We start from the raw sequence: 14,791 nt of genomic DNA on the forward strand, positions 1-14,791 counted from the left end.
ATCATCCCTGAGCTCCCACTTCTCTCAAAAAGTGATCTCTGACGTCACCTATTAATTAAATTACCATTGATAACAGCATTTCGGCAGTTAAATGTAACAACAAAACATTATTTATGATTAAAAAAAAATATTAATATAGTTTATGAACCCTCATTTGTTTACAAGCATAATAGCTGTACTTTCAGTTTATAGTCGACGCAACTTGTTGGCCATTAGCCAATCAGCGTTTCTCGAGTTCAAAGCATGTGAATGCATCCAACTGGTATTTACGACTTCACAACTGGTAATTCAGTGCCTTGACTTTTTCACATTTTGTTAGGTTTATAGCCTTATTCTAAAATTGATAAAATAGTTTTTTTCGTCATAAATCTACACACAATACCCCATAATGACATCACAATACCCCATAATGACAAAGAAAAAACTGTTTTTAGAAATGCTTTATGTATTAAATGTATTAATTTAAAATTGAAATACCTAATTTACATAAGTATTCAGACCCTTCACATAGTACTTTGTTGAAGCACCTTTGGCAGCGATTACAGCCTCGAGTCTTCTTCGGTATGACGCTATAAGGTTAGCACACCTGTATTTGGGGAGTTTCCCCCATTCTTCTCTGCAGATCCTCTCAAGCTCAGTCAGGTTGGATGGGGAGCGTTGCTGCACAGCTATTTTCCGGTCTCTCCAGAGATATTCAATCAGGTTCAAGTCCAGGCTCTGGCTGGGCCACTCAAGGACATTCAGAGGCTTGTCCCGAAGCCTGTCCTGCGTTGTCTTGGCTGTGTCCTGTTGGAAGGTGAAACACCCCAGTCTAAGGTCCTGAGTGCTCTGGAGCAGGTTTTCATCAAGAATCTCTCTGTACTTTGCTCCGTTCATCTTTCCCTCGATCCTGACTAGTCTCCCAGTCCCTGCAGCTGAAAAACATCCCACAGAATTATGCTGCCACCACCATGCTTCACAGTAGGGGTGGTGCCAGGTTTCCTCCAGACATGACGCTTGGCATTAAGGCCAAAGAGTTAAATATTGGTTTCACCAGACCAGAGAATCTTGTTTCTCATGGTCTGAGAGTCTTTAGGTGTCTTTTGGCAAACTCCAAGCAGTCTGTCATGTGCCTTTTACTGAGAAGTGGCTTTTGTCTAGCCATTCTACCATAAAAGCCTGATTGGTGGAGTGCTACAGAGATGGTTGTCCTTCTGGAAGGTTCTCCCATCTCCACAGAGGAACTCTAGAGCTCTGTCAGAGTGACCATATGGTTCTTGGTCACCTCTCTGATCAAGGCCCTTCTCCCCCGATTGCTCAGTTTGGCCGGGCGGCCAGCTCTAGGAAGAGTCTTGGTGGTTCCAAACTTCTTCTATTTAAGAATGATGGAGGCCACTGTGTTCTTGGGGACCTTCAATACTGCAGACATTTCTTCCCCAGATCTGTGCCTCGACAAAATCCTGTCTTGGAGCTCTAGGGACAATTCCTTCGACGTCATGGCTTGGTTTTTGCTCTGACATGCACTGTCAACTGTGGGACCTTTTATAGACAGGTGTGTGCCTTTCCAAATTATGTCCAATCAATTGAATTTACCATAGGTGAACTCCAATCAAGGTGTAGAAACATCTCAAGGATGACCAATGTAAACAGGATGCACTTGACCTCAATTTCATGTTTCATAGCAAAGGGTCTGAATATTTATGTAAATAAGGTATTTCTGTTTTTTATTTTTAATAGATTTGCAAAAAATTCAAAAAAACTTTTCGCTTTGTCATTATGAGGCATTGTGTGTAGATTGTAGAAAAAGTCAAGGGGTCTGAATACTTTCCAAAGGCACTGTATCACCTTCCCACTTGGTTATGAACGCAGCATAAGCACCATGTGATTGTATGATAGATAGACACACTGGTGAAGGTTAGTATAACGTCGTTTCATGGCACTCCAAATGAGACAAGATGTTTTGCTCCAAATTCATCAACAAAACTGTATTTATTTATAGAAATGACATGCCATGTATTACCAGGCAGTAGATACAGGCATCTGCTAGTCTGTGTGTGGAGTAAGAATGGTACTGTAATCTCAATGGATCTTCTGGACTTTACTACAAAGGTAAAACTATTCTTTTTCTGGACACTGGTCTTAGATCAGTTTTACCCCCCTCTACTAACCAGCAGTGAGGATGAAATCTCGCCAATACCTTGTAGCCTTAAAGCAAGAGGGCTTATCGGCTTGCTGGCCCCCTCCTGAACTGACAGCCCATCACACATACACACACTGGACGTTCCCTTGAAAGTGTATGGGTGATTTAAAATTCTCCTTCTTCGGAGTGTCATGTATTTTATATGCATGGAGAGAGAGGATAGTTCTCCTTTCATTCTTTCTCTCTCCCCCTCTGTCTTTTTCTCTCTTAGCATTCGTTTTACTGCATCATGCTTTTCAGTAATTGTGTGAAGGAGCACATGACCCTGGCCTTTGAAGACAAATGTGATATGAATAATGAGGGGAGAGTGTGTAAAAGCCAGGCCTCGGGGCATTTGATTTTTACACTCGTCGCATTTAGCTGCACGAAAGAGCAGTCGGAGAGGGCGAGGACTGACAAGCTCTAGGTTTCGGAGGGTCGGCTTTGATGTCTTGTGGGGTGCGGTTGCTGTTCCTCTGCAGAGCCCCTAAGAATGGGAGGATGTGGGTCTCAGACAGCCATGTCGACCCAGCCACCCGTATGCACTGACTAGACAGCACACAGCCACACAGACAGGGAAAAGCACTATGATCACACCTCTGATAAGTCTCTCTCTCTTTCCCTCACACTCCCTCTTTCCCTCCCTCTCCCTCTCTTTCCCTCCCACTCCCTCTCTCCCTCTCTCTCCCTCCCACTCCTTCTCTCCCTCTCTTTCCCTCACACTCCTTCTCTCCCTCTCTTTCCCTCACACTCCCTCTCTTTCCCTCCCACTCCTTCTCTCTCTCTCTTTCCCTCTCACTCCCCTTCTCTCTCTCTTTTCCCCCCACTCCCTCTCTCTCGCTTTCCCACCCACTCCCTCTCTCTATCTTTCCCTCCCACGCCCTCTCTCTCTCCTTTTCCCTCCCACTCCCTCTCTCTCTCATTTTCCCTCCCACTCCCTCTCTCCCTCTTTCCCTCCCACTCCCTCTCTCTTTCCCTCCCACTCCCTCTCTTTCCCTCCCTCTCCCTCTCTTTCCCTCCCTCCCTCTCTCTCCCTCCCACTCCCTCTCTCCCTCTCTTTCCCTCCCTCTCCCTCTCTCTCCCTCCCACTCCCTCTCTCCCTCTATTTCCCTCCCACTCCCTCTCTCTCCCACTCCCTCTCTCTTTCCCTCCCACCCCCTCTCTTTCCCTCTCTCCCTCTCTTTCCCTCCCATTCCCTCTCCCTATCTCTCCCTCCCACTCCCTCTCTCCCTCTCTCTCCCTCCCACTCCCTCTCTCCCTCTCTTTCCCTCCCACTCCCTCTCTCCCTCTCTCTCCCTCCCACTCTCCCTCTCTCTCCCTCCCACACCCTCTCTCCCTCTCTTTCCCAACCACTCCCTCTCACTCTTGCTTTCCCTCCCACTCCCTCTCTCCCTCTCCTTCCCTCCCACTCCCTCTTTCCCTCCCACTCCCTCTCTCTCTCCCTCTCTTTCCCTCCCTCTCTGTCTCTCTCCCTCTCTTTCCCTCCCTCTCTGTCTCTCTCGATCGATAGATGTAGTAGTGCACAGACATGGTGGATGAAATATTTGAGACAATAAAAAAAAAAAAAATGTGTCACAGAGTTATTCCATAAATGTAATATAATACAACCCAATCTTTCAATATATTCAGAATGTTAGAAACACCTTCCTAATATTGAGTTGCATCCCCTTTTGCCCTCAGAACAGCCTCAATTCGTCAGGGCATGGACTACAAGGTGTTGAAAGCGTTCCACAGGGATGCTGGCCCATGTTGACTGCAATACTTCCCACAGTTGTGTCACGTTGGCTGGACGTCCTTTGGGTGGTGGACCATTCTTATACACACGGAAAACTGTTGAACGTTAAAAACCCAGCAGTGTTGCAGTTCTTGACACACTCAAACCAGTGCGTCTGGCACCTACTACCATAACCCATTCAAAGGCACTTACATATTTTGTCTTGCCCATTCACCCTCTGAATGGCACATATACACAATCCTTGTCTCCATTGTCTCAAGGCTTAAAAATCCTTCTTTAACCTGTCTCCTCCCCTTCATCTACACTGATTGAAGTGGATTTAACAAGTGACATCAATAAGGGATCATAGCTTTCACCTGGATTCACCTGAGTTGACCTTTGTATTTTACTCTTAATTTTGCACTGTCTCTATGCACACTCACAGGGCCCTACAAACTACACACACTGATACTCCAACACATATACAAACACTCACTCTATCATTTGCTCTCACACATAATATGCATACATTTATACTGACTCTACACTCACATACAATCATCATATACGCTGCTGCTACTCTGTTTATCAATATATCCTGTGGCCTAGTCACCTTAACCCTACACACATCTACCTCTATCGATACAGTATCCATGCACATTGTAAATATGGTATTGGAGCTGACCCTGTATATAGTATGCTTACTTACTTTTTTGTGTTGTTCTTATTTTTACATCTTGTGTGTTTTTGTTCTACCTTGTTATTTGTAGTATTACATTGATATTGATAACTGTATTGTTGGGGTTAGAGCTTACAAGAAAGGCATTTCACTGCACTTGTGCATGTGACATTAAAACTTGAAACTTGGTCAGTCATGGAAAGAGCAGGTGTTCCTAATGTTTTATACACTCAGTGTGCTGTATATCACAATCCAAAACAATACCAGACCACATGCAGAAACACACATCTCAGACTGCAGGAAATATGTGGTTTATTGGGAACAACATGATCCCAGCTAGCTTATTGTGAATACATACTTAGCAGTAAACAATAGTAACGCATTTTCTTTCACCTTTTAAGTGCCACAGGCTGAGGATTCTATTTACAACGCTACAACCATGGTGTCATGTCGCCTACAATCATTTAAACAGAATTACAGAAGGGAATATGAGAAACCATTACACATCTTTGAATTATGAACAAGTTAATGACTAATTATCTAAAGGTCTGGACAAGACTACAGTACTGAAAAAAATGTTTTTCTATTTTTCTATGTACATATCCATTGAGGGGTTATCATGAGTAGGGGGATTCACAACTAATGTTATTATAGAAAAATAATAGTGCCCATGGTTATGATGATATAATCTAGCAGGTAAAAAGCACAAGATGTGTTTTCTGCCACTACATACACTTGAGAAGGAATTCATAATTATGTTAACAATTACCATACATACATATCATTAAAGCACAGGTTACCATATATACAGTTGGGTGCATTCGGGTGCTACAGTATCTACTGAAACATTATGAACAACACCAAGCAGGCTAATATTTACTGTGCCCCAAATGATATCCGGTTTCCTACATAGTGCACTACTATTTACTGGAGCCCCACGGGCCCTAGTCAAAAGTAATGCACTATAAAGGGGGTAGGCTACCGTTTGGGACGCATACAATGTCTTTACAACAACCCTGCAAAATCTGACTCTGACATTCTTTCAAAGGAGTGAAAGTGAATTGGCATGTGTTTATCTCTTCATGCTACATCTTCACATCCTATTAACACAATGTTACTTACAGGTTCACTTTGGTTTACAGCTTTCTATAACGATACTGTATCTGTGTGGCAGTTTGAAGCTGTGAGTTAAGTTAAATCAGGACTATACAGTATAGCAGCGTTAAGCCAAAATTAACACGTCTTACACAGAAAGCCACTATTCAATGTTACGTTCGATATAATAGCAGCCCCAAATAGTGTATTGTTCCATTAATAAAACTAAAGATACAATTTCTCTAGACACTTGAGTGTCTCCATGATCTTAACTTGTTGTCCCATCTATGATTTAAATATCTGTGTTCTGGTACCTCTCAATAAATAAAAATCAGAAGTTGGTATGTGTAACATTTGTCCTATTCTGATATACAGTAAATATGGGTATACATAGTGAATATTAATTCTGGGAAAACTTCAGATTCATTTTTTTTTTTGCATTGATGTAAGAAGACATTAACGAAGAATGAGATCTTTTGGGATTTTTTGTTAAAACAAAAGTGACAGTCTACACATGACAGTCTACACATAATTTAGATGATTCAACAACATGCTCTTTACACTTATCTACATAAACATACGTGTGTGTGTGTGTGCCCTTGCGTGTGTGTGTGTGTGTGCGTGTGCTTGTGTGTGTGAAAGAGAGAGCAAGAGAGTACATATTATGGATAGTAAGGGCTATATTCAATCCAGATCTCCAAAGTTCAGCGCGAAAGCCCAATTGAAATTTAAAGGTAATGTTCCCGCATTGGCGGAGACTGCATTCACGGTAAACGCTGTATATGTCGGCTCAATCAGAAATGACCTTTACGTTTCTGTCACGCCATCTGTAACGCTTCAGCGACACGGATTGAATAGAGCCCTAAGAATTTCCCGAGACGCTAGACAAACACATAAAACATTCTTGGAAATTATTGTTTCATCTGAAGCGATGTTGTGCTCTGTGCCAGCCGGTGCCAACCTCGCAAAGGGTGCTCAAATATCTCAGTTACCGGGTATACAATGGACACCACTTCACTCCAACACAGTATAGAGTCTCTGTGTCCAACAGGGATTTTTCTTGCTGTGAGAGTTTGATACGGTTCGAGATACTGTGAGAGGTGCACACTGGGATTTACTGTGTCTCCAACATGGTCGTCTTAAATGTGGAATCAACCATTAGCGTGGCCTGTGGGGAGGGCCTCTTTGTCCCCTAGCTAAGAGCCCAGCAACAGCAGCAGCTGGAGGACACATGTTCTAGGAGAATTGGCGGTTTGGTTCAGTCCACTTATAGCAATGGCTTGGCTTGGGTGAGGCCATGAGTTCTGGTCAGACATACTGTACAGGCAAGAGGGGGAGAGAGAAACCAAGAGAGATAGAGAGAAAGATAAAGAGTACTTCAACGAGAGGCAGTCAGAGACATCCAAAATGCTGACACAGTGAGTGAGTGACGTGAGGCCAAACTGATCCATGCCTTTCTGGGAGAGTCAGTTCTTCCTGCAGATGAGGCTGTAGAGGAGTGTCTAGCTTCTGGAGGGGGAGGCTCACTGTCACTGAACCTATGGAATGAATCCGCCTCTTATGTTTGTCCCCAAGCATTGTATGTTCCTAAAACTCCTTGTTCTCTTTCTCTGTACCCACATTGACTTTCTCTCTTCTCTTGCTCCCTCTTTTTATTTCTCACACGTTCTCTTTCTTTCTCTGTATTTACCTCTCTCCCTCTCTCCCTCTATCCCTCTATCCCTCTCTGATCTCGACTAAGCCAGAAACCCAGCTAGGTGGGATAATATTTTTCACTTTCTGTCAGTAACATCTGATTATTATTATCTGACCCTGCTGGTCATCTATGAACGTTTGAACATCTTGGCCATGTTCTGTTATAATCTCCACCCGGCACAGCCAAAAGAGGACTGGCCACCCCTGAGCCTGGTTCCTCTCTAGGTTTCCTCCTAGGTTCTGGCCTTTCTAGGGAGTTTTTCCTAGCCACTGTGCTTCTACATCTCATTTCTTGCTGTTTGGGGTTTTAAGCTGGGTTTCTGTAAAGCACTTTGTAACATCGGCTGATGTAAAAAGGGCTTTATAAATACATTTGATTGATTGATTTGATTGATAAAACATGGGTTTGGGCTGCCAAAAGCTCTAACTAACCTGCTTTTCACTCTTTCAATGCCTCCCTCTATCCTCTCTTCAATGCCTCCCTCTATCCTCTCTTATTACATTTCATATGGGTCAAATGCAAAAAAGAGGCTCTATTGCACAGTCCAACAGCTCTCTCTCAGATCTCTGCAGAGCAAGCTGCATCTGTGGCACCTAGATGACGTTCTGATGAGACCTTGTATCTATACATGTATGTATAACGATGCTATATGGTCAGAGTTGAGTGATGCTCCTGGTATATTGCACTGTAGAAGCGGTGGGTGGACAGACACACCGTTCTGGTTAGTGGCGAACTCCTTCCATTATACATTCAGAGCTGCTGTTGTGTGGAGGAAGTCCTTTGAAGGTGGGTTGAAGGGGGTACACCGAGTGCACACAGTTCAAAAAGGGGTCCTCGCCCTAACAACCAGGGTCGGGGCCATCACCTTGGTGCAAGCGGTTGAATCATCAATGTCCTTGCACTCCCATTAGTAAATCCTTCAAGGGAGGACTCAGGTGCAGTATCTGCTTTCTTTTGCCACACCGACACATGCTACACAAATCTACACGAGCACACAAAGGTTTCATGCTACAACTAGTACTGAAGCAGGCCCAACAAAAACGACACATGCCAACCCGCCCCTCCTCTCCTCTCTTGTCAAGCCCTCAGTTGTCTCTCCAAACGTTCTGTGATTACAGTTAAACGGCGCGGCTTTCATTACATGTTTTCTTCTGTGTGGGCAGTGACTCTGTTTTCTGCTGTTGTTTGATTTGCGCCTTGGTTTTATGAAGTGAGGGTTAAGAAAGAGGGAGTTTTTTCGAGAACAGGGAGAGAAAGAGAGAGAGAGAGAGAAAGAGGCTTTGAAGACATGCATGTTGGGGATTCGGGATCATCTCGGAGGGGGCAGGGCGGCCTTTGAAAAGAGAAAGTAGCAAGAGAGGGAGGGAGGACAAAAAAAGAGGGCGAGAAAAGGAGAACTCCTTCACTTCTGTGTAAGGTATGCTCCGATGGTAAGGCTTGCGGCCCCCAGTGCAGCCAGGCCGAAGACGGTCTTGATGGACGGCCACGAACAGAACACAGAGTCCCTCTGTCTGTCATAGAGCTCAACAAAGGCCTCCTGAGAGAGAGAGAGAGAGAGAGAGAGAGAGAGAGAGACAGAGTTAATACAAGCAGTGTATGTGTGTGTATGTGTGTGTCTGTGTGTCTGTGTGTCTCTGTGTGTGTGTGTGTATATTCTTGTGTTCAAAGCTAGCTGGGGGGTCTCCTTTGGAAGTGCCTGCATATCTAAACCCCCTTGGATGCCATCCAACTCCAGTGTTATTACATGCAGGAAGCCAGATCCATTTCAAACCAGCTCCCCTCACACCCGTAACACCCCTCGTGCTCACCCCTGCAAAACTCTGAGGGCCCCTATTAAACACACACACACGAATGAACGCACACACACAGCCTAGAGTACTCATGGACACAACCCAAGACAAACACTCCACATGAAAACATACACTGTGTCCTATTGATGTCTTGATGCAAGCTACAGTATACTGTACATGGTCATTCATTAATGGAAAACACTGCATAACAGCTGTGATGCTCCATAGATGCTGCATGGTCCTACAACAGTCTGTTACTGGTGCAACTGCTTCTTCATAATCTCAATGAATACAGGCTGTTATAAAATGATCCCATTTGTCCGTATCGTGTACAGTAGGATATTCACCCTGGCTTAATGTATTTATGGCCCATGTGCTGTATGAGGAAATCAAGACGTCCATTTTAGAAGCCTTCAGGCCTTGACAGTGAGAACAGCTAGATGGGAAGTTAGAGTATTGAGATTCCCCTTGAAGACCCCATAAATGGTTGGTTTTGATTAACCTGTATCAAACTGGTCAACCCAAGAAGGAGTGCACCATTGTATATAGGAGGGGTCTGAGGGTTGGGGGGTGCAGGACACATGGTATTGTAGTGTTTTCCTCAGAGCTGAAGGGGGGACATGTTGTTTATGCCCCTGCCCTATAGTAATCCCCTAAACCTAGACCGGTAATACATTGTCATTACAGCAGTAGCACTAACCCTAAACCTAGACTCCCTTAACATTGATAATCATATAAACAATTCATTTGAGATACAATGGATTATAGGTACAAAACACACACCCATCACCTCAATAGTGGAGCACTACTGTAGTATGGCTGGTAACCTGATTATGGGTGAATTCAATTGTTAAGTTCAATTCAATTCAATTCTACATTATTAGTCCCCTGAGGGCCAAATTCTTTTCAGTCTTTCTTGATTAGATCAAGGCTACATTTACCTACAGAAAGTATGTTATTTACTATTTGTAGAGCAAGACAACTATATTTGTTTCAAAATTGCCCTTGATCAAATAGAAAGATAAACTGGGCCATCTTCAATGAATAGTGTCACACTGTTAGGGAGTGTAAGATAATATTTCCAGCAAACCAAGCCTCACAGGATGACTAAAAAAGGCAATCTATTTCAAATGGCTACGGAAGACAAAAGTATTTCCTGCCTCCCTCTTCTCTCCCCCTTTCCTTCCTGTAGCATTCCTAAGGCCAGGGGCCATTGAGAGTCAGGATCAGATCAGCAGTTTTTTCACTTTAGGTGCTCTGTTATCAAAACACACAACCATTCCTAGTCAGATACTGTTCACTAAATCAACAGACATTTCTCCTATTGTTGTCATTATTAGCATTTTCTTTGTTGTTGCTGAAATTAGCACAAAATAAAAAAGGAGCTAATTGAAAAGGCATGTCGGTCATTCTCTGTCTCCTTAAATGCCCCTCTCCCCCCTCATTTATCAAATCAAAGTTTATTTGTCACGTGCGCCGAACACAACAGTGAAATGCTTACTTACAGGCTCTAACCAACAGCACAATTTTTAAGTAAAAAAAATGGTATTAGGTGAACAATAGATAAGTAAAGAAATAAAAACAACAGTAAAAAGACAGACAAATAACAGTAGCGAGGCTATATACAGTAGCGAGGCTATAACAGTAGCGAGGCTATATACAGTAGCGAGGCTATATACAGGCACCGGTCAGTCGGGCTGATTGAGGTAGTATGTACATGTAGGTATGGTTAAAGGGACTATGCATGTATGATAAACAGAGAGTAGCAGTAGCGTAAAAGATGGGTTGGCGGGTGGCGGGACACAATGCAGATAGTCCGGGTAGCCAGTGTGCAGGGGCACCGGTTAGTAGGGCTAATTGAGGTAGTATGTACATGAATGTATAGCTAAAGTGACTATTCAAAAATGATAAACAGAGAATAGCAGCTGTGTAAAAGAGGGGTTGGGGGGGCACACAATGCAAATAGTCCGGGTAGCCATTTGATTACCTGTTCAGGAGTCTTATGGCTTGGGGGTAAAAACTGTTGAGAAGCCTTTTGGTCCTAGACTTGGCACTCCAGTACCACTTGCCATGCGGTAATAGAGAGAACAGTCTATGACTGGTGTGGCTGGGGTCTTTGACAATTTTTAGGGCCTTCCTCTGACACTGCCTGGTGTAGAGGTCCTGTATGGCAGGCTGCTTAGCCCCAGTGATGTACTGGGCCATATACACTAAACTCTGTAGTGCCTTGCGGTCGGAGGCCGAGCAGTTGCCGTACTAGGTAGTGATGCAACCAGTCAGGATGCTCTCGATGTTGCAGCTGTAGAACCTTTTGAGGATCTGAGGACCCATGCCAAATCTTTTTAGTTTCCTGAGGGGGAATATGCTTTGTCGTGCCCTCTTCACGACTGTCTTGGTGTGTTTGGACCATTCTAGTTTGTTGGTGATGTGGACACCAAGGACCTTGAAGCTCTCAACCTGCTCCACTACAGCCCCGTAGATGAGCATGGGGGTGTGCTCAGTCCTCCTTTTCCTGTAGTCCACGATCGGAGACCTGGCACCACCCGGCCAGGTCTCTGACCTCCTCCCTATAGGCTGTCTCGTCGTTGTCAGTTATCAGGCCTACCACTGTTGTGTCATCAGCAAACTTAATGATGGTGTTGGAGTCGTGCCTGGCAATGCAGTCATGAGTGAACAGGGAGTACAGGAGGGGACTAAGCATGCAACTCTGAGGGGCTCCAGTGTTGAGGATCAGTGTGGCAGATGTGTTGCTACCTAACCTCCCCACCTGGGGACGGCCCGTCAGGAAGTCCAGGGTCCAGTTGCAGAGGGAGGTGTTTAGTCCCAGGGTCCTTAGCTTAGTGATGAGCTTTGAGGGCACTATGGTGTTGAACGCTGAGCTGTAGTCAATGAATAGCATTCTCACGTAGGTGTTCCTTTTGTCCAAGTGGGAAAGGGCAGTGTGGAGTGCAATAGAGATTGCATCATCTGTGGATCTGTTTGGGCGGTATGCAAATTGGACTGGGTCTAGGGTTCTGGGATAATGGTGTTGATGTTAGCCATTACCAGCCTTTCAAAGCATTTCATGGCTACAGACGTGAGTGCTATGGGTCTGTAGCCATTTAGGCAGGTTGCTTTAGTGTTCTTGGGCACAGGGACTGTGGTGGTCTGCTTGAAACGTGTTGGTATTACAGACTCAATCAGGGACATGTTGAAAATGTCAGTGAAGACACCTGCCAGTTGATCTGCACATGCCTGGTAATCCGTCTGGCCCCGCAGCATTGTGAATGTTGACCTGTGTAAAGGTCTTACTCACGTCGGCTATGGAGAGCGTGATCACACAGTCGTCCGGAACAGCTGATGCTCTCATGCATGCCTCAGTGTTGCTTGCCTCGAAGCGAGCACAGAAGTGATTTAGCTCGTCTGGTAGGCTCGTGTCACTGGGCAGCTCGCGACTGTGCTTCCCTTTGTAGTCTGTAATAGTTTGCAAGCCCTGCCACATAAGACGAGCGTCGGAGCCGGTGTAGTACGATTCAATCTTAGCCCTGTATTGTCGCTTTGCCTGATTGATGGTTCGTCGGACGGCATAGCAGGATTTTTTATAAGTTTCTGGGTTAGAGTCCCGCACCTTGAAAGTGGCAGCTCTACAATTTAGCTCAGTGCGAATGTTGCCTGTAATCCATGATTTCTTGTTGGGGTATGTACGTACAGTCACTGTGGTGGACGACGTCATTGATACACTTATTGATAAAGCCAGTGACTGATGTGGTGTACTCCTCAATGCCATCGGAAGAATCCCGGAACATATTAAAGTCTGTTATAGCAAAACAGTCCTGTAGTTAAGCATCTGCTTCATCTGACCACTTTTTTATAGACTGAGTCACTGGTGATTCCTGCTTTAATTTTTGCTTGTAAGCAGGAATCAGGAGGATAGAGTTGTGGTCAGATTTACCAAATGGAGGGCGAGGGAGAGCTTTGTACGCATCTCTGTGTGTGGAGTACAGGTGATCTAGAATTGTTTTCCCTCTGGTTGCACATTTAACATGTTGATAGAAATTAGGTAGAACTGATTTAAGTTTCCCGGCATTAAAGTCTCCGGCCACTAGGAGCGCCACCTCTGGGTGAGCGGTTTCCTGTTTGCCTATTTTCTTATACAGCTGACTGAGTGCAGTCTTAGTGCCAGCAACCGTCTGTGGTGGTAAATAAACAGACACAAAAAGTATGAAAACTCTCTTGGCTAATAGTGTGGTCTGCAGTTTATCATAAGATACTCTACTTCAGGCGAGCAAAATCTAGAGACTTCCTATGATTTCGTGCACCAGCTGTTGTTTACAAATATGCACAGACCAGCGCCCGTAAAACTGCTTCCATTTTATACCCATCCAGCCACCAACACACACACCCTTCCATCCTTCTCAGCACAGGTATTATTTAGTGTGCGGGTGCCTCAGTCAGACCTCCTACTGTGAGGAATGTAGTACAGCTCCTCTGCTAAAAACATTGGCTGCCTGTTGCCCTTCTTTTCCCACCTACCCACCACAGGAAAAACTGTTTGCTGCGACAACACAGACTGGTTGCCACCGGTTGCCACTACTAGCCGTTGCATGATACCTTCCTGACCATGGCATGATAATATTATGGATAGCTAGACAAAATTGCAAAAACGAAATGTGCATCTATAGCAGCAATAAATTATATAACATGTCGGGTTCCGAACAATGGATAATTCAAATGCAACAACTGACTAGACATTCCATTTAGAAAACCCCAGAATGGTACTTTGTGTAATAACCTGAGACAGGGAGCACCAGGGGTTGATGGGTAATGGAGTTGATGGGTCAGTCAGGTGGACATCATGAGACCGTGGCGTGGTACATCATGCTCTAATTCTCTAGGTCAGCTCCCAGACACCAGTTAGTTTCTCACCATTACAGATAACATGTGACTACTGTTGAAAAACAACAACTAGAGGTCAGTTTCTCTCTCTCTCTCTCTCTCTCTCTCTCTCTCTCTCTCTCTCTCTCTCTCTCTCTCTCTCTCTCTCTCTCTCTCTCTCTCTCTCTCTCGCTCTCTCTCTCTCTCTCTCTCTCTCTCTCTCGCTCTCTCTCTCTCTCTCTCTCTCTCTCTCTCTCTCTCTCTCTCTCTCTCTCTCTCTCTCTCTCTCGCTCTCTCTCTCACTCTCTCTCTCTCTCTCTCTCTCGCTCTCTCTCTCCTCTCTCTCTCTCTCTCTCTCTCTCTCTCTCTCTCTCTCTCTCTCTCTCTCTCTCTCTCTCTCTCTCTCTCTCTCTCTCTCTCTCTCTCTCTCTCTCTCTCTCTCTCTCTCTCTCTCTCTCTCTCTCTCTCTCTCTCTCTCTCTCTCTCTCTCTCTCTCTGTCCTTTTGCCAAATGCAAGGTCAGAGGAGACAGGGAAAGGGCCTTTAGCTTACACTCAGATTGTGAAATATCATTCTGCTATCCATGCAAGAACAAAAACAAGACAAGTAGTTTGCCCTTCACCAAGACCATCTGCTAGCTTAAGGAGGTGAGTGACTGGGGAATCAGTCCAATGTTACATACAGTCTTTCAGCGCTGAAGTTCACCTAGAGTGCTTTGTTGATCAACACACACGGGTGCCAAGAATCAAACAAAAATCCAGGCCAACCTTCTATCAGACCCAGTAAATCTTTTTTGCTTTATATTG

At 44.7% G+C, this 14,791-nt stretch overlaps 1 protein-coding gene across 1 annotated transcript in view; it reads right to left on the reverse strand.

Moving 5' to 3' along the window:
- Positions 1 to 7,344: 7,344 nt before the first annotated feature.
- LOC139560621 (apoptosis regulator Bcl-2-like) overlaps positions 7,345 to 14,791 on the reverse strand; it is a 52,832-nt gene continuing 45,385 nt past the window's right edge. The window contains exon 2 of the mRNA XM_071377554.1: positions 7,345 to 8,879. Coding sequence (XP_071233655.1) covers positions 8,745 to 8,879 — 135 coding nt within the window. The 3' untranslated portion in view covers positions 7,345 to 8,744. The remainder of the gene's footprint in view (positions 8,880 to 14,791) is intronic.

This window comes from Salvelinus alpinus, chromosome 30 (genome assembly GCF_045679555.1).
Source record: "Salvelinus alpinus chromosome 30, SLU_Salpinus.1, whole genome shotgun sequence".
Lineage (NCBI taxonomy): Eukaryota > Metazoa > Chordata > Actinopteri > Salmoniformes > Salmonidae > Salvelinus > Salvelinus alpinus.